Genomic DNA, 21145 nt, shown 5'->3' on the forward strand with positions numbered 1-21145 from the left:
TAAGGAGCATAACCAACAAAGTCTTTCCAGTCCAGGACAGTTTAGAAGGATAGAAAGAGAGGTTTGCAGCACTGGGGTGAGGGCTGGCTAAAAAAAAGTACAGTACAGTGGAAATCACACTAACTGTGGGCCTTCAGGGTAATAGCAGCAGCTATAAAGGGAACACTCAACACCATGGACAATGAGAGGATCAAGCACTCACTCAAAAAGAGATTGCAACAGTCTGTATGAGCACTGGGCCCATAATGTGGTCCCATTTAGCAACTCTGTTGCCTGTTACTCAATTCCAAGTTTCAGTTCCAAGGCAGAGAGGCAGTTGTGATAATCAGGGAACACGGGTGTTATCTCTAGATTGTCACAGTTCCAGGATAGTGAGGGGTTGTGGTTGTGAGGGAGGACAGTAAGCACAAACTAGGAAAGCACTGAAAACTTACAGGCTCCTCAATGGCTAACTGTGAAAACAGTTAAGACATAAAAGCTTGAAGCTCAGGAAAATTAGTCCCTTCACTTCCAACCCCACAAGAGGTCAACAGAGCCTAATACTAAAAAAAAGTCCAAAATAAAAAAAAAAAAGTCTGGGAAAAACAGCAAAAATGAGTCAAAGATAGCATTGGAGAGACAGAAACCCAGTTGTACTCTCCCAAAATCCCTCTCCAAACAAGACCTCAAACCAAATTTTGGAGTGACAGAGCCAACAAAAAGTCATTTTGAGATATTTTTCCATGCTAAGACATCTGAGGGGTTCAGCGGGCAAGGCTGTGACACTGAGGTGGGGGCCAGCTTATAGTGCACAAGGTGGTAGCAGCAACAGCAGGCCTTGGAAGTGGCTGTGACAGCAGCTACTTTAGGAGCTCCTTCTAGAGATGGTAGCAACAACTCATCAGAAAGAGATTACAGGGAATTGTTTGCTGACATTTATTGACAACTCTATTGCCTATACCTGGTTCTGAATCACACTTCCAAGAAGGAGAGAAGTACTTTTGCAGTTCCAAGGTAGAGAAGAATCCATTAGCATTTGTAGCCATGGAGAGGTGGGGCAAAGATGCATGCTAATACTTGCAGCAGCAAGGGAGCATGGCCTTTTTTGGATAAAGCCCAGAGCACATAGAAAGAGAGGTGATCACATCTCTCCCCATGTCATGCCACCTTGGAAACACCAAAAACTTGAGGACCCAAGAAATAGCTTTCAAACACCAACATAAAGAAGCCTTCGGAAACTTGAAGCAGTGCCCTTCTACCCCCTGGTGAGCAGAGCCCTACTTAAAGTTCAAAGTCAAGAGATTGACTGAGAAAATGAGCAAACAACAGCAGTAAAGAAAGAACTTGACCATAAAAAGTTGTTACAGTGGCACAGAAGACCAAGATACAAACAGAAGAAAACAAGAACATAAAAGCAACTATAAACAAAGCCTCAAAAAAAAAAAAAAGAAAATGCTAATTAGACATGAATCCAACAAGAACTGCTGGAAGATAAAGACATAAGTATGGGGGAGGGGAGAAAGAATGCTGCAAGAAAATTATTAGAAGTGAATTAGCTTAGTAAAGGGGGCACCGAAAAATAAACAAACAACAAATTTAAAAGCAAAGTGGCCAGTTGGTAAAAGAGGCATAAAAATTTACTGAAGAAAAGAGCTCCGATTGGCTTTTTCGGTCCGAGCTGTAGCAAGGGGCTGTGTGCAAGCGGCAGCGACTTCCCCAGCTTTTGTCCCTCTCTCACCCGGCTTTCTTTCTCCAACTCCAACACCTTCCCCCTCTGTAACTATGATGAAACAGGCCATCTCCTTCACCAAGGACTTCCTGGCTGGTGGCCTCTCAGCTGCTATCTCCAAGATAGCAGTGGCCCCCCTCAAGAGAGTTAAGCTACTATTGCAGGTGCAGCACGCAAGTAAACAAATTGCTGCAGATAAGCAGTAGAAAGGTATTGTGGATTGTATAGTCCGAATTCCAGAGGAACAAGGGGTGCTTTCCTTCTGGCGGGATAACTTAGCAAATGTCATCAGATATTTCCCCACCTAGGCCTTTAACTTTGCCTTTAAGGATAAGTATTAGCAGGTGTTTTTGGGAGGAGTGGACAAGCACACAATTTTGGAGGTATTTTGCTGGCATTCTTGCCTCTGGTGGTGTAGCTGGAGCCACTTCTCTCTGCTTTGTCTACCCCTTGGATTTTGCGAGAACCCGCTTGGCAGCTGATGTTGGGAAATCTGGTACTGAGAAGGAATTCAAAGGCCTGGGAGACTGCCTTGTGAAAATCACCAAATCTAATGGAATCCGTGGCTTGTATCAAGGTTTCAATGTCTCGGTACAGGGTATCATTATCTATAGCGCAGCTTACTTTGGCATCTATGATACAGCAAAAGGTATACTCCCAGATCCCAAGAACACTCATATTGTGATAAGCTGGATGATTGCACAAACAGTGACTGCTGTAGCAGATATGATATCTTATCCCTTTGATACAGTAAGGTGGTGAATGATGATGCAGTCTGAGCACAAAGGAGCTGATATCATGTACACTGAGACAATTGACTGCTGGAAGAAGATTGCTAAAGATGAGGGAGGCAAAGCTTTCTTCAAGGGTGCCTGCTCCAATGTTCTTAGAGGCATGGGTGGAGCTTTAGTGCTTGTCCTGTATGATGAATTGAAGAAAGTAATCTAAGTACATGCTGATTAAGGAACCAGTGAATATATATCATGTAGAATACTTAACCATACTTAGCATTTTGAGCCACTGACCTTCAAGAAATTCTTGTTGTCTTTTTATCCAGGCCAGATCATGTTTTGTCCGGGAGCCAGAAAAAAGCTCTTAGAAAAAGGGACTCATTTATTGTGATCCATTATTCACACAGTGGAACTGATGATTATTCAGTATATTGATTATTGGTTTTTGGGAAAATAACAGTTTCTGTGGGTCCAAGGAGGCAGATCAGCTTAGACCATCTAGTTTAAATGCTCTTTTATAGGACCATAAATTTGTGTTTAAGTATTTATTTTAAAAAATCACGTCTCCCATTTGTACTTAAGCACTATATATACTGTTTTTAAAATTTATTTTTTTTAATGTTCTACAATCACTACTAAAAACCTAGATTTTTACTGCCCCACCACCCCCCTCCCTCCCCAAGACACCGTACAATTCTATATAGGATCTACGTATACTTTCCTATTGAATACGTTTTCACTATAGTCATGCTGTGTAGACAAACTAAAATAAATGGAAGAAATCATATAACAGTTCAAAACAAAATACATACACACACAAACATGATCTACTGCATTCTGTGAGTGAATTCCATAGTTCTTTCTCTGAGTGTGGAAGGCATTTTGCCTTAGAAAATCATTGGGAATTTTTTTTTTTTAAGTTCTTGCTTTACTACGAAGTTCCAAGTCTACCAGAAGAAACTCTTGCACCTTGTGGTCATTGTTGTGCACAGAGTTCTCCTTGTTCTGCTCCTTTTACTCAGCATCATATCATATAAGGCCTTCCAGGCTTCCCTGAAGTCTTCTTGTTCATCATTTCTCATGGCTCAATAGTACTCCATTACATTCATATACCATAGTTTATTCAGCCATTCCCCAGTTGATGGGCATCCCCTTGATTTCCAGTTTTTGGCAACTACAAAGAGTGCTGCAATAAATATTTTTGTATGTGTGGGACCCTTTCCCATTTTTATGATCTCTTAGGGATACAGTCCTAGTAGTGATATTGCTGAGTCAAAGGGTATATACATTTTTGTAGCCCATAGGGCATAGTTCCAAATTGCTCTCCACAATGGTTGGATATGCTCACAGCTCTACCAACAATGAATTAGTGCTCCAGTTCTCCCCCATCCTCTCCAACATTTATCATTTTCCTGTTCTGTCATGTTTGCCAATCTTATAGGTGTGATGTAGTACCTCAGAGTTGTTTTGATTTGCATCTCTCTAATCAAAAGTGATTTAGAGCATTTTTTCACATGATTATAGATATCTTTAATTTCTTCCTCTGAAAATTGCCTGTTCATATCCTTTGACCATTTATCAATTGGGGAATGACTTGTATAGTTGTACATTTGAGTCAGTTCTCTATATATTCTAGAAATGAGGCCTTTATCCCCCGGATTAGCTGTAAAAATTCTTTCTCAATTTACTACACCCCTCCAAATTTTGGTTGCATTGGGTTTGGTTGTGCAAAAAATTTTCAGTTTAATGTAATCAAAATTATCGATCTTGCATTTCATAATGCTTTCTCTCTCTTCTTTAGTAAAAAATTCTTCCCTTCTCCATAAATCTGATAAATACACTATTCTTTGCTCCTCCAGTTTGTCCATGGTGTCCATCTTTATACCTAGATTACGTACCCATTTGGACTTTATTCTTGTGTATGTTGTCAGGCATGAGTCTGTGCCTAGTTTCTGCAACACTGTTATCCAGTTTTCCCAGCAATTTTTGTTGAACAGTGAGTTCTTATCCCAAAAGCTGGGGTTCTTAGGTTTATCAAACAGGAGGTTGCTGTATTCCTTGCCTACTGTGTCTTGAGTGTTAAGTCTACTCCACTTGTCTACCCTTCTGTCTCTTAGCCAATACCAAGTTGTTTTGATAAATGCTGCTCTATAGTACAATTTGAGATCTGGTAGCGCTAGGCCACCTTCCCTAGAATTTCTTTTCATTAATCCCTTTGATATTCTGGACCTTTTGTTCTTCCAGATGAATTTTGATATTATTTTATCCAGCTCTAGAAAATAATTATCTGATAGTTCAGTTGGTATGGCACTAAATAAGTAAATTAATTTAGGTAGAATTGTCATTTTTATTTTATTAGCTTGGCCTACCCATGAGCAACTGATGTTTTTCCACTTACTTAAATCTGACTTTATTTGTGCAAAAAGTGTCTTGGAATTGTGTCCATATAGTCCCTGGGTTTGTTTTGACAGGTAAACTCCCAAGTATTTTATAGTGTCTACCCTAGCTTTAAATGGGATTTCTATCTCTTGCTGTTGGACTTTGTTGCTAATATATAGGAGTGCAGAAGATTTGTGTGGGTTTATTTTGTAACCTGTAACTTTGCCAAAGTTGTTTATTATTTCAGGTAGTTTTTTACTTGAATCTCTGGGATTCTTTAAGTATATCATCATGTCATCTGGAAAGAATGATAACTTTGTTTCTTCTTTGCCTATTGTAATCCCTTCAATTTCTTTACCTTCTCTAATTGCTACAGCTAACATTTCTAGTACCATATTGAATAATAGTGGCAATAATGGACATCCTTCTTTCACCCCTGATCTTATTGGAAATGCATCTAGCTTATCCCCATTGCATATAATGCTTGCTGAAGGTTTTAGGTAGATACTGCTTATTATTTTATGGAAAGTTCCCTTTATTCCTATGTTCTCCAGTGTTTTTAATAGGAATGGGTGTTGTATTTTGTCAAAAGCTTTTTCTTCATCTATTGTGATAATCATGTGGTTTTTGTTAGTTTTGTTGTTGATATGACCTAAAATGGTAATAGTTTTCCTAATTTTGAACCAGCCCTGCATTCCTGGTATGAATCCTACCTGATCATAATGTATTATTCTCCTTATAAGATGCTGTATTCTTTTTGCTAAAATCTTATTTAAAATTTTTGCATCTATATTCATTAGAGAAATTGGTCTATAATTTTCTTTCTTTGTTTTGTCTCTTCCTGGTTTAGGTATCAAAACCATTGTATCATAGAAAGAGTTTGGGAGAACTCCTTCCCCAAATTTCAAAAATAGTCTATACAGTATTGGAATTAACTGTTCTTTAAATGTTTGATAGAAAATTCACTTGTAAATCCATCTGGCCCTGGAGATTTTTTCCTAGGGAGCTCATTGATGGCTTGTTCAATTTCTTTTTCTGAGATGGGGTTGTTTAAGTATTCAACTTCCTCTTCTGTTAATCTGGGCAATTTGTATTTTTTAAAATACTCATCCATCTCATTTAGATTATCGAATTTGTGGGCATAAAGTTGGGCAAAGTAATTTCTAATAATTGTTTTAATTTCCTCCTCATTGGAGGTGAGTTCACCCCTTTTGTTTTTAATATTAGTAATTTGATTTTCTTCTTTCTTTTTTTTAATCAAATTGACCAAAGGTTTATCAATTTTATTAGTTTTTTTCATAAAACCAAAACTGTTGGTTTTATTTATTAATTCAGTAGTTTTCTTAATTTCAATTTTATTATTCTCTCCTTTGGTTTTCAGTATTTCTAATTTGGTATTTACTTGGGGATTTTCAATTTGTTCTTTTTCTAGCTTTTTCAGCTGCGTGCCCAAGTCATTGATCTCCTCTTTCTCTATTTTATTTATGTAGGCACTCAAAGATATAAAACTTCCCCTAAAAACTGCTTGTGCAGTATCCCATAAGATTTGGTAGGTTGTCTTATTATTGCCATTCTTTTGAATGAAGTTGCTGATTGTTTCTACGATTTCTTCTTTAACCCACTCCTTCTTTAGAATTAGATTATTTAGTTTCCAATTGATTTTTGGTTTATCTTTCCATGGCCTTTTATTGCATATAATTTTTATTGCATTATGATCTGAGAAGGATGCATTGAGATCTCTGCCTTTCTGCACTGGATTGTGAGGTTTTTATATCCTAGTAGATGCCATGTACTGCTGAAATAAAGGTATATTCCTTTCTATCCCCATTCAGTTTTCTCCAGAGATCTATCATATCTACCTTATCCAGGGTTTTATTTACCTCCTTAGCCTCTTTCTATTTATTTTGAGGTTAGATTTATCAAGTTCAGAGAGGGGGAGGTTGATGCCCCCCACTAGTATAGTTTTGCTGTCAATTTCTTCCTTCAGCTCCCCCAACCTCTCCTCTAAGAATTTGGATGCTATATCACTTTGAGCATACATGTTTAGTAATGATATTGCTTCATTGTCTATGGTGCCTTTTACAGGATATAATTTCAATCCTTACCTCCTTTGATTACATCTATTTCTGCTTTTGCTTTGTCTGAGATTAGGATTGCTACTCCTGCTTTTCTTACATCAGCTGAAGCACAATATATTCTGCTCCAACCTTTGACCTTCATCCTGTGTGTATCCCCTGTTTCAAATGTGTTTCTTGTAACAACATATTGTTGGATTATGGCTTTTAATCCATTCTGCTATCTGTCTCCGTTTTATGGGAGAGTTCATTCCATTCACATTCACAGTTATAATTAGAATCTGTGTATTTCCGTCCATCCTCTTTCCCACCATTTGTGCTTTTAGCTCTCCCGTCTCCCTTCCCCTCAATAGTTTTCACTTTTCATCACCTCCTCCTGCAGCCTTCCTTTCCTTCTTTTAGCCCCCCTCACTTTTACTCCCCTGTACCCTTACTGCTTCTTCCTTCTCTTTTAGCTTCGCTCCCCTTTCTTCCCCCTTCCCCTCCTACTGCCTCTAGAGCTAGTTAGGATTATCTACTTAAGTTTATTGTTCCCTCCTTGAACCAAATCAGATGAGAGTACCTCTCAAACAATGCTCATCACCGTCCCCGCTTTCCCTCTACTATAATTTTTTCTTCTTCCTGTGATGTAATTTACCATTTTCTGCTTCCTCCTTTTCACACCTCCTGTTACAATCCCTTTGGCATAGTTAAATCATATTTTTAACTTGACTCCATTTACTTTATACCCATTCTCTCTATGTATATCCCTTTTATATTTCATAATACATGCACAGTTCTCAAGATTAACAGGTATCATCTTCCCTTATAGGGACGTAAACAGTTTGCCCATATTGAGTAACAAGGTTTTTTTTTGGTTTTTTTCCCCCCTGTTTACCTTTTTATGCTTCTCTTGAGACCTGCATTTGAAAATGGAATTGTCTATTAAATTCTGATGTTTTTGTCAGGAAGGTCTGGAAATCCTTTACTTCGTTAAATGACCATCTCCTTGCCTGAAATGTTATGCTGAACTTTGCTGGGTAGTTGCTCCTTGATTGTAGTCCCAGCTCCTTTGCCTTATGGAATACTGGATTCTAATTCCTTTGATCTTTTAATGTAGAAGCTGCAAGGTCCTGTGTGATCCTGACTGTAGCTCCTTGATATTTGAATTGTTTCTTTCTGGCTGCCTGTAGTATTTTCTCCTTCACTTGATAGTTCTGGAATTTCACAATGATATTTCTTGGGGTTTTGAGTTTGGGATCCCTTTTGGGAGGTGAATGGTGGATTCTTTTGATGACTATTTTGCCCTCTGGATCTAGCACTTCTGGGCATTTTTCCTTGATGATTTCCTGGAAGATATTGTCCAGACCCTTTTTTTCACCATGGCTTTCTGGCAGGCCAATAATTCTTAAATTTTCTCTCCTGGATCTATTTTCTGGGTCAGTTGTTTTTCCAATTAGATATTTTACATTTTCTTGTATCTTTTCATTCTTTAGATTTTGTTTGACTGATTCTTTCTGTCTCATTGAGTCATTAGTTTCTAGTTGCCCAATTCTAATCTTTATCAAATTGTTTTCTTTAACTTTTGCATCTCCTTTTCCATCTGTCCAATTTTTTCTTTTAAGGAGTTATTTTCTCCAGTTAATTTTTGTACTTCATTTTCCATTTGTCCAATTTTCCCAGTTAGGTTTGGTGCTTCCTTTTCCATTTGACCAACTGTTCCTTTTAGGGAGTTATTTGCTCCAGTTAATTTTTGCACTTCCTTTTCCATTTGTTCAATTTTCCTATTCAAAAAGATGTTCTCATTGTTGAATTCTTTTTTTATAATTTTAAAATCATTGGCCAGTTTTTCTTCTATTTCCTTTTTCAGCTGTTCCAGGAGAGCTGTTTGTGCATGCGAGCTGTTCATAGTCCCTTCTGAAGTTTCAGATGGAAGTACAGTCTCAGTACTGACCTCTTTGGTATTTGTGTTTTGGTCCTTATCCCCACAGAAAGATTCTATGGTTTTTTTGCCCTTCTTTTGCTTTTTCTTGTTCATGATGTTAATTGTGTGTTGTGGCTTCTGGTTCTTCTAGTTAGAAGCTGCAGAACTTGGTGTTGAGCTGAGTTGTGTGAAAAAACTAAGAGCAGGTTTTTGTTTTGTGTTTCCCTGATTAGCCCTGGGGTTAGCTTGTTAAGTGTGGGGGAGGAGTGGTCTGGTCACAGGAGATCTCCTCAGCTGAGCTGAGGCAAAGGCAAGCTCAGGGGATGGTGATCCCAGGTGCCCCATTGTCTTCCTGTTTCCCCTGGAGTGCTGAGGCACACCTACATGCTAGTCTGAGTTCCTACCCCTCCTGGGGCTCCTCTCCTGGCTCTGAGGCTTGCCTGGGTCCTAGTGTGAGTTTCCTCTGCCCTGGGTCCTCTGTCCTTCCGGTTTGCCTCCGCCACAGTAGGAGGAATCCCCCTTAGCTATTTTCCCTAGCTTCAGGTGTTATGAGACTATATGCTCCCTCTGCTGTTCCCGCTGATCCAGGATTTTTCTGGGGAAATATTTTATGGTTCTTTCAAGGTCATCAAGGGGGGAGGAGAGAGAGCATTTACTGATCACTTCGCCATCCTGGCTTCCAGAAGTTCAAGTAGGTGACTTACCGATGTTTAATATGTGGGCTGAAAGTCTCAGGAGCTGCTGCGCTGATATCTGGCACTCAGCAGCTCTCACTGGCTCAGCTCTGCTGATCTCCTGCCCTGGTTGTCACTTGGCCAGTTCTGCCTGCTGCTCTCAGGTTTCCCAGGGCCCTTCCGCTCTGCTGCGCTGTGCACTGTGGGCTCCTCTTCCCCCTTTCCCCCCCAAAAAAAATCCTTCTTGTGGACCTTCCAGCCTGTCCTGGGCTCCGAATCTGCCACAGTCTGTCTCCCGCTGGATTCCACATCTCCAAAATTTGGTCAGATTCTCCTTTCAGAGGTATCTGAAGGAGTTTGTCCAAGAGCTTAGGTGAGTCCTTGCTCTCACTCCACCATCTTGGCTCCACCCTCCAGGATTTCTATATATATACATATGATGATCTGTTTTGGGCATTCTGTTGTTAAACAATAAATACACAGAAGACTCTAAAAAAAAAAAAAAAAAGCAGGATTGGCCACATGGAACAAGAGCAACAAAAACTCACTGAGGAAGACAATTCCTTAAAATTTAAAATTGGTTAAGTGAAAGCCAGTGATTCCATGAGATATCAAAAAACAATGTTAACAAAATCAAAATAATAAAAAAAAATGAAATATTTCTTCAAGAAAAAAACTCACCTAGAAAATATGTCAAAGAGAGAGAATTTAAGAATTAGTGAACTACCAGAAAAGAGAGAGAAAAGAGCCTAGCCTTCATATTCCAAGAAAATATCAATCAAATCTGTCTATGTATGTTGAAAGCAGAGGGTAAAATAGAAAAGGAAAGAATCCATCCGTACCCCCCTGGAAGAGATACTCAAACAAAAGAGGTAGTTCATATTGAATTAGCTTCCATAAGCTTGCATGTTCTCTACTAATTATATTTATGCTTCCTGTATTGATGTCTCACTTTTTTTGTACATGTGGGAGAGTGAGAATTATATATCAATAGTTATTGTTGTTCTCTGTCAGCTTTTTTCAGTATTGATAAAGACATTTTCTCATTCCTTTTAGTGACTTCCCTTTCCTTCAGATACATTGTATATCAGTCTTCCAGTGTTCTTGTAATGTTTTCTCATCTTCCATTTCGGATTTGATATAGATTTGTACATAGATAATTGATCCAACTGAATTGCTTTACTTTTGTTCTCTTCAGTACCATTTCTCCCTCCAGAAAGCACAACTGAGACTTGGTGTCCAAGTGGGGTTCCATTGTTATTGGTGGAGAAAGCAATTAACTAAAATGATTTTTGTATATCTTTTTCATTTTTGTTCTTTCTAATCCTTCCATTTCCACCCTTGAACGCCCTAGGTATGACTGAGCTACGTTGGATATCTTGCAAAACTTTTTCTGAGCTAATTTTACTCTCCATTTACTCTCTTGCTTTTTGAGATGATATGCTCATAATCCATCCATCATCATTTCAAATTATATTTTCATTATATTTTACAAACAAGTTTATTTTTGAATGTCATAATTCTGGAAGCATATTGCATAAGAACATGTCTTGAGGACCCCATGCAAATGTGAATCTCATAAGGCTGCCTGCACACATAGTTAAAATTAGAAGATTACCTTTCATCCTTTTAAATGAGTCTGTGTGAAGTGTACAGTATTAGTCATTCATACTGCTGTCATGTTCTGTTCTTAAAATATTTATTTAGAAATTTTATTCATCTCTTATGTATACTAAAATATGTAACTGTTACAGATAAGAAAAGTAACATATTCCAAAAGAACATTTTGTTGTTCTTTTTCAATTCAGTCATGTCTGACTTTTCCTGACCCCATGAACCATAGAACCCTAGACCATTCTATCCTCCACTGTCTCTTGAAATTTGTCCAGGTTCATGTTTATTGTTTCCATGACACTACCCATCTCCTCAGCCATCCTCCTTTTGCCTTCAATCTTTCCCAACATCAGGATCTTATCCAATTAATTCCTCTTTTCTCATTATGTGGCCAAATTTTTAAGCTTCAGCTTCAGTACTTGACCTTCCAGTGAATAGCCTGAATTAATTTCTTTAAGTATTGACTGATTAATTTTCCTTGTTGTCCAAGAGATTCTCAAAAGTCTTCTAGTACCACAGTTCAGAAGCATCGATTCTGCAACTGCTCAGTTTCCTTATAGTCCAACTTTAAGTAAAAATCTTGTTTTTCTGTTTGGTTTACAGGATGTAGATGATTTCTTTGAACATGAGCGAACATTCCTTTTAGAATATCATAACCGAGTTAAGGATGCATCTGCCAAATCAGATAGGATGACAAGGTCACATAAAAGTAAGTATTAACTTTATGAAAAGAAACCTAGAATCAGCTTAATGCAGCAAAAGTCACTTATTTACAGTTGGCAATTTCCTTAGCATAGAAATATTTTTAATATTTAATAAGTAAACAACCCAAATGTAAAGACCTGATAAAACAGTAAACTGTAGGTCGAACTAATAAAAGCTTTAATAGGAAGGAGGGAATTAAGAGAAGTCTTGCTTGGTAACCAGTAAAGTTCTCATCTTTAGAGTGCCATTCCTTTTGGGGGTATTTGAAAATTATATTTCAATGTGTTCTTCTCAAGGAAACTTCAGCCTGTAACATGTAGTTCTTCTTAAATACAGAGACAATACCTTCTATGCTGTTTCTACAAACAGAAAGTAGCATTCTGAATGGAAAGTTAAGAGACTTGAGTGATTTTTTCCCAGCTTCCATATTGGTATATTGAAAAGACATGAGCAAATCACTTAATTTGTTTTACTTTCATTTCTTTGTAGTGTGTTTATACACTGTAAAAGCAAGCACCCTGATACATCCAGGATGACCTACTATCACAGGTTCTTAGATCTGCTTTTCTAAAAGGAAAGCAGTTTTGGGGGGGTCACCAGTCACTTTAATCAAGTACATGCAACATTTACATGGTTCAGGGGGGAAAGTCAGCACCCTGAACTTAAGAGAAAATACAAAGAAATAATAATTGACAGACAGGGCTTCCAACTCTTTGGTCGTGAGCAATACATACACCAGAGATGCACGGACAGATGCAACTGTCTGACCATGCATACATCATTACCAGAGAGAAAAGCACCTACATGTTGGATTTTCAAGGGGGCAAGGAGGGGAAACCTGGGCCAGCAGGGCAGTGGCTCTGTAGCAGCTCCCAGAGTCTCACCTAGCTTAACAAACACTGCCAGTGAGTAAGCCTCAAAGTAAAACCTTACTTCAGAGTATTTATACACTTTTCTGAGCCTGAGGGAATCACAGCCCTTGAGAACCAGTGCCTCATTAGAAAATTAACAAAAGGTACTTGAGGCCTCTTATTGGGTGGGGAAGATCTAATTAACATTATATTCTACCCTAAAGTCTTTCTTGGTATAATGTAAGCAACTTGTGTCAGAATAGGCATTAACATTTCTTAAGTAAATACAACACAATTCCCACAAAATAGACACAGCATGAACTTTACATTCACAGAATACATAACATAACATTCTTTGGGGGTCAATCTTTGGGGAGTGAGCAACCAGCTTCTTCCTCTATCTAAAACAAAACGTCCAAATAAAGTCCTCTTGGGACTGTATCCTTCTCCCCACACTGCCCTTATAGGCACTCTCAGGTGCAGGCTCTAGTGAATCAAGTCCCAGTCTTAACAATGCTCTAGCTCTCGCTTCCAAGTCCTGAGGGGTGACTGGGCAACAAAATTGTCAGGGTGGGATCCTTGGGGGCACATGGCACTTACCCCCCAACCACCATGGGCAGCTCCACCCCCTGGGTCCCAGGAGAATGCTACAAAAAAAGTGCACTCACTGCCTTGCTGCACCAATCTTGTCCCAGGGCTGAACTTGTAGCTCCTGGGTTCCTCCTCTAGCAGAAGCCAGCCACTCCCAGCTCCTGCCTGGATCTGCCCAAAGGCAGCTCTCTGCACCTGTTCTAGGGCTCACTTTCCAAGGTGGGCACACAGGTAGTTCGCTGCTTCTGCTGGGTCATTCAGCAGTCAGTTTTCTACTCTTGTTCCATAGCTCTGTATACAATGCAGTCTCAGGGCATTCATCCCTCCAGCACAGTCCCAAGCTGGGCTAATCCACTTGAGCCCAGGCTCTGGCCATCCCCACCTCATGGGCCTCCACAGGACCATAGCCTCCACAGCTGGAAAACAACAGACATTTATCCCAGCCCCCATACTTTCTTTTTAGTTTGCAGACCCTGCCCAACTACACCATAATGTAAAAGCAAGGAGCCCAACAAACACAATAGGGCCTGCTGTGCAGGTTCTTAGATCTGCTTTTCTAAAAGGAAAGCAACTTTTGAGGGGTCACCCATCTACTTTAATCAACCACATATATTATTCACTTAGTTTAGAGGAAAAAGTCAGCACCCTGAACTTCAGAGAAAATACAGAGAAATAAAGATTAACAGACAGGGCTTCCAACTGTCTTACCATACACAAGTAATGCGTACATAGTTAATAGAGAGAAAAACACCAACATCTGAGTTTTCAAAACTGGGGGACTACTTAGTGGCTTCCCAGAGTCTCATCTGGCACACAAACTTTCTTCGAAAAACTAAGCCCCAAAGTAAAACCTCACCAGAGCCAGGGGGCATCACAACCCTTGACAACTAGTGCCTCCTTAGAAAATTAACAAAAGGTACCTGAGGCCTATTAATCGGCAAGGATGATCTAATTAACATTACACACATATGTATGTATGTATGTGTATATGTATGTCAGTCTTTATGACATTTCTTTAAATTATGATAAATAACAGCTAGTGTTTCCCCATCAAAGAAGGTACTGTACTCAGTGAGCAAAGCAAAATCCCAGTAGCACAAAAGGAAATGTGAGGTACCCAAATCTAAAGACATCACCATCCCAGATTTTCAAATGGACTGTTTCTGCCCAATCTGTGGTAGAGATTTCTGAATTGGACTTTTCAGCCATAGTTAAAAACACTGTACCTTGATCCCAACATTGTGACATCATTGATTCTCTTTGAGTATAAAGAATGAACAACAACATAAAGTCAGGAAACTTCATATAATCTCATCTTGATTAGTATTTAAGGAATTGATTCTATTAGATGCATAGATTCAAGAAAATCCTAGAGTTTCTCACTTGGAAAATATTATTCCTATGGTTCATGCAGTCATGAAGAGTCAAACAGGACTGAGTGTTGGGACAACAACCAAAAAAAAAACCCTTAACCAGTCAAAATTAACCAGCAAAATGAAAATATCTCTGAAGTTTCAGTTCCTACTTTTCTAGCAGAGTATAAGATTTTTAAATTTACTGATTTCTGTATCAAAATTAAGAATTCATCGCTATGAAAATAGTAAATTTAGGTTTGCCCAAAATGTGTGTCTATGAGAGATTTCAAAATGTGCAGAATGAGAAATAACAGGGCTTATGGTGGAGAAGGCTTACTCAGAAGAGATTTTCCTTGGAACACCAGTAAGTATGTAAATCTTTGATGGGATTAAATAGAAATCTATTCATGAATTATCAGAATAGTAACTGGATATTCTTAAGTCATTTTACATTTATACAAAATTTGGAGGATTATGATAACATGAGCTACTAATGTGGAAAATTTTAATATATGATAAGTTTGCTTTGGACCTCATTCAGGAGGTTTTATTATTGGTATCACTAGAAACATCTTTTTATAACACTGTTATCTGAAAAGTTGTGCTTATGGCATAGGCTTGGAAGACATTGTTGTGTAAGTCTTCGCTGTGTTTATTCTCCAGCACTTAATTTCATTCTGTTAGAATGATACAGTAAATCTTCACAATTTTCTTAGGTGCTGCAGATGATTACAATAGAATTGGATCTTCACTATATGCATTAGGAACACAAGATTCTACAGATATATGCAAGTAAGTACTTTGGTTAAATCGTATTCAAGGTAAAGCAGAGGAAAATTGCTAAAAGTCTCAGCCCATGTACCTCTAACTTAGCATATTGAAATTCATTTTTTCACATTCGTCATGCTTCTATATCATGAAGGCTTGGCTGAATGTACTCTGTAGTATTCTGTCCTCATTTCTCTTCTGTTCAGTTATCATAGGAATATGAGACACATTATTTTCGGTCTACTCTATTTCACTTAATAAAAACTGAATTTTTTTTTCTTGAATTCTTAGTAATTCTTTTAAGTTATTATATGTGCCTTTGAGAAATTTTATTAAAACAAGGAATACCAGTTTCAAATTCATAATCAGAAGGACTATTGTGGTTCAGATGTTGTGTTCCTAAAGGAATTTTTTTAACATGACTTAGTCTACATTTTATAATTTAGTGAACATGCATTTGGCAACTGAGAAGTTACTAATGTGAAACTAGCAATATAGTGGATTACTTAGAAAGTTTGATTGCATAACTATCCTATGATTGGGGGGAGTGTATTAATTAAGTTGATTTAAGCTATATCTGGAGTACATTGTATTCTCCCCTCTTAATGGAAAAACATTTCAGATTTTCTTTCTTAAATCTATTTTTTTAATTATAGAAAAAAAATTGATAGTTAATTATTCCATATCTTTCCCAAAACCTTTTCTTTGAACTATGACATAAGAATTTTCAGAAGAAATTCAAGGTCCAGAATTCTGAGTAGGGCATAATATACTAGAAGAACATGCTACTTTTTTAAAATTAATACAGAAGAAAAACGATTGATAGTTCATTTTTCACTCCCTTGTTATAAAACATGGGTTAATAGTTGCTAACAAGATATGGATTTATGTCTTCATGTAAATGGGAAATTACTTGTTTCATTAACCTTGTATATTATTGACAAGGTATTAAACAGAAAGTTGCATTTGCGAGAGGTTCTGGAGGTGTCACTTATAAGGTCTAAAAAAAATAAAGTTGCTGTATTGATTGCTTCATTCAACAAACATTTATTAAACTTGTCCTGTATACAAAGCATTGTTTCAGACGCTAGGGAAAATAGAAAATTTATGGTTTCTTTGTTTCTGGAAGCTTAGTATAAAAGAAGACCAATTGTAATATAATTATTAATAAGAAAAGTTTATTTAAAAATATGAAATAGTGCTGTTTGAGGGCAGTTATTTCTGGCCATGAATTGAAAGGAGTATACTCAAGGCTTCACAGAAGGGGTGGCTTTTGAGTTGAACTTTAAAGAATTCAGCAGGCAGGGAGGGATAAGGAGAGGCCGTTTCAGATATACAAATCAAGGAAAGCTCCTTGTTATCTGAAAGATCCAAAAGATACTGTGCCCTAGAAAACACTACAAAGTATGCAGTAATGAGAAAAAAGAAAAGATTCATGTAATCTTCCATACTGGAAAAGTAAAAGGAGAACTAAATGCCTATTGCCCAAATTATGACATGTAGCCAGACAGGCTGTCTTATATATGGAGGCCACTAAGTGGCTCAGTAGATAAAAGAGGTCTGGAATTAGGAAGACCTCAGTTCAAATTTCACCTCAGCAACTTACTTACTAGTTGTGTGACCCTGGGCAAATCATTTAACCTCTGTTTGCCTTAATCCACTTGAGAAGGAAATGGCAAACCACTCCAGTATCTTTGCCAAGAAAATCCCATGGCATTCTATGGTCCCACAGGGTCACAAAGAGTAGGATATGAATGAGTGACTGAACAGCAACAGTCAATATATACTGCTGGAAAAATGAGTTAGATCTTAGTGTTGCATTTGGAAAAATTCATCAACTATTATTGTTACCAAAAGCCCATCTCAATGATTTTATATGGTTACAAATTATGGAAATGCACACTCTCAGAAGAATAAAAATAGCAACTCCAAGGGCAGAGGAAAAATTTTATCATGGCCATGTGTAGCCTGCAGTGTATTGCCAACAAAAAAAAAATGATATAGGAAAATGATATAGAATGTATTGAGCGGAGGTAAAATTGTATATGACCAAAAATCTAAGTGGACAAATAATAATATATCAAGAATTAGAAAACAGATGGACCACTCAAGTGACACATTGCTACTCCTCACATAATGTAATGAAGAGCAAGAGAAAGGTCTCCAGAACTTTGGATAGATAGTATATGGAGAATTTGTGGGAAACTATAGACTAGAATTTCGTGAAATAAAAAGAATATATAGATAGCTATAGATATATAAGTATGGAGGTGACAGTATTTTTCTGATTGTAGTAATCCATTCAGTTGAATGCAGTACCATCTGTACTCTTTAAAATTGATGTCACTAGCTTTACATTTGATTCCTTTTTAGTACATGGTGATGTTACCACCTTGAAGTATAGAATAATTCTTTGATAGGAAGTGAATGAATTCCAGGTTGAAAGTGTTTTATTCCCCCATTACTAGATAGGAACAAACCAGTCTTTGGAAACACTTAGAATGCTTTTTAATCATCAAATATCTGACGCATTTCTCTACCTTCATTGTTTTCCCTTTAATTGAATGAAAAAATGAGGTGCCTGTTTCACCTCTACATTATTTACACATTAACTTTTGATGAAATATGGTTCATTACTAAAGGGCATAAAGATATATATGTGTTTAGTTTTTGTATCAGTGAGCCTTCTTGGCACAAAAGGCTTTCACTGAAAGTTTTGAAATAGTGATTGTTTTCTATAATCTTTAACAAATTTTGATTTGTACATGGATCAAAATAAGAACTAGTGTCCTTGCACGTATTAGTGACTAGTGAAATCTCTGGCTTTAATGATAACTGACATTTAAATCTTGCTTTAAGAATGGCTAAATTCTTTCCAAATATTATTTCAAGCCTCAGAACAACCTTGTGAAGTATAGGTACTTAAGAGATATTATCCTTATTCCCTTAGTTAAGGAAACTAAGACCCAGAGAGGATATGTGACTTGCCTATTGTCATACTACTAGTAAGTATCAGAGGCAGGATTTAGACTTAGATCTTTGTGATTCCAGATCTAGCTCTCTATCAAATTCTCAGAATTAATTTGGATGTTTTTCTGTGAAATCTTGAAGTGGAAAATGATATCCAGGGAAGCAACTGATAAAAATCTTTTTCCTTGCAGATTTTTTCTTAAAGTTTCAGAATTGTTTGATAAGACAAGGGTAAGTCCGATTAATTAAGATTTGAGAGTCTAAACACTATGCATGCAAGAAGACTTAATTAAGATTCCCTTTCTGTTTTAGCAGAGAGTTTGGTTATAATTTAAGAGTATAGATTCTGGTGAACGCTGTCTAGTATCCAGGAGTTAATTTTGAATGTAATACATTTTATTCTTTGCCAAATATTTGTGATTGAAATAAGAAATGTTATTTTTGTTGTTCTTATTATCTAAATACTTAGTTTAACTTGCCCCAATTGTCTCATTTTGGTCTGAAAGTATCCCTAAGCTCTTAAAGGTTGTCAAGGGGAAGTCTCATTTTTTTAAAGATGGCAAGTCTTACTGAACTAGAAAGGATTCAAATATTGACCTCTTGATATCTGGAAAAAAATTAGAGAAACTTATCACAAGGTAGGCTCGAAGGTATATGTTCTCAGCACATAACAGGCTCTTAATAAATGCTTATTGACTCAACCAAATAAAATCTCTAAGATAAGTTAACTAAATCATAAAAGAGTTCTGCTCCAAGCCACTATCCACACTGACCAAGTCAGCTTATATTAATATTGACATAATGTCCTTTATGTTTTATATCCTGTATGATTATATGATCACAAGTGCTGGTTTACAAAATACGCTGTTTATTTCATTCGTGGATGGCTAAACTGGGAACAGTGATTAATCCTGTGTGTATGTCAGATTTTGACTTGACAGTGTCAGGTGATTTCAGTTTATTACAGAGACAAATGAATGGAATTGTCTATTTACAGAAGGAAAAAGAAAACATTGAGTAACATGCTACCAGTGATCTATTTTTCAGTGTTAGGATGTGGTTGTTATGGACATCAAGCATAAAAGAAAGATTAGAAATATTCTAAAACTTTATGGTTTCCCTGGAAAACCATGATGGATCTATCATCCATAAATGAGCTTAAATATTTTCAATTTTATGTTTATATTTTTAGTCTCTAACACCTCTTAAGGTAACATGTTTATTACCCCTCTGTGTGTAAAGTAAATTCATTTATCCCAAATTTACCCATTTCAAGCTTCAAGGACCTTCTTATTTTCTGGAATTGGTTAAACATGACCAGGTTTACCATTTGCCTTTTATGATTATATTGGACTATATTGCCTTTTAGCTCTTTTCAAACCATCATATGATAGTCCTCTTCTCTTGAAATGTTTTACTTGTCCTTTGATTCTTTTCCAATGAATATTTTCTTTCACAAATATAACAATAATTGGACATAAACAGTTGTGGTAATCATAGCACCAAAAATTAAGTAGAGTTCATAGAGAACTGCAGAGTGAAGGAAGTCAAATAATAGAGTGATATTTTTAAGTGTATGTGATATTGAAATGAATAAACAGAAAGGCAGAAACAGTAAATATAAGACAACAGGATAGTATCCATTTTTAGACTTGATTTGAGAGGTGAAAGTGGAAAACCATAATATTGATTTATAAGATTAGGAAGTAAAACCTATGAAGAAAGATTAAAAAATAAACACAGTATATAAACCGTGTGTGTGTGTGTGTGTGTGTGTGTGTGTGTGTGTGTGTGTGTGTGTGTAAAATGATTTTTACAAAAACAGAAATGCTTTAAGATATATATAAGAAGAAATTCCTGTCAATGAGATTTTAAATTCTAGAAAAGATACCAAGGATCCCTTTCAGCAAGATCTTTTAAAAAGTTTTAAAAAAATGAGAGGAAGAGTTCATATTTGTTTTATGGCAATAATTTTTTTTTTCATATTAAAATTACATTTTATTCAGGTTTGATTTTTAACAGATGTGTCAGGGAGAATATCGCAATGTGGGGTAGGGCCCATGGGTACTAGGAGCCCTCCTGGATGCCTGAGGAGGGGAGTAGAGCTCCTCACCACTCCTGTACCTTCCTCCACTAAAGAGATTTGGGGGAAACATAGGCAGATGGGAGGGGAGAATGGTTTTCTGGTCCCCTGTTGGAGGAGGGGGTGGTGTTAGGTGAAGTATAGGGAACCAGGGGGCCAGACAGGATAGGCAGAAGGGGGGGTGAGGAGGGGGCAGAGGATTTTTGCCAGAATCCACAGCTTTCTGCTTCCAGATTGAATAACAAAAAAAAGAAAAAACTAAATTTCAAGGAACCCCCATGCCCTCTCCCCCATCAGACCTCTAATGTGAGGTGTGGGAGAGAAGGTAGGTAGTTTTACCAAGGACCTGCCCCCATCTTGTCCTAAGGGTTGGGGAAGATAGGATTGAACTAAAAGGGTAGGGTTGGGGGGAGCTCCCCACATTGAGAGAAAAAAAAATAAAACATCAAAGAATAGAGTAGGCATCCAACCAGGGTGGAACCAAAGCTTGACCAGTTAGGGGAGGAGAGGGAAGGCCTATTCAGTCATATGGCAATAATCATATCTCTCCCTGCCCCCCAAAGGTAATCATAGCAAAACATTTTTATTAACATTTGGTATACTCTTGAGAAGTTAATAGTTTTAGGTGCTGATAGGAAAAGTACCTATTTTATAGAGGACACTAGTAAAAATCACTTTTTGAGGTGCTGTAACTTTTAAAATATTATATAGAAATGTCATTTTTTTAATATTGTTCCT

At 37.3% G+C, this 21145-nt stretch overlaps 1 protein-coding gene and 1 pseudogene across 5 annotated transcripts in view; both read left to right on the plus strand.

Annotated features, from left to right (window-relative positions):
- The window catches only part of SNX6 (sorting nexin 6), an 83707-nt gene that overhangs the window by 47166 nt on the left and 15396 nt on the right, over window positions 1-21145 (plus strand). For all 5 annotated transcript variants that reach the window (XM_072629634.1, XM_072629635.1, XM_072629637.1 and 2 more), the window contains 3 exons: window positions 11688-11793; window positions 15303-15378; window positions 18516-18555. In XM_072629634.1, the coding sequence (XP_072485735.1) occupies window positions 11688-11793; window positions 15303-15378; window positions 18516-18555 (222 nt within the window). The remainder of the gene's footprint in view (window positions 1-11687; window positions 11794-15302; window positions 15379-18515; window positions 18556-21145) is intronic.
- LOC140517952 (ADP/ATP translocase 3-like) lies at window positions 1624-2736 on the plus strand (annotated as a pseudogene).

This window comes from Notamacropus eugenii, chromosome 1 (genome assembly GCF_028372415.1).
Source record: "Notamacropus eugenii isolate mMacEug1 chromosome 1, mMacEug1.pri_v2, whole genome shotgun sequence".
NCBI lineage: Eukaryota > Metazoa > Chordata > Mammalia > Diprotodontia > Macropodidae > Notamacropus > Notamacropus eugenii.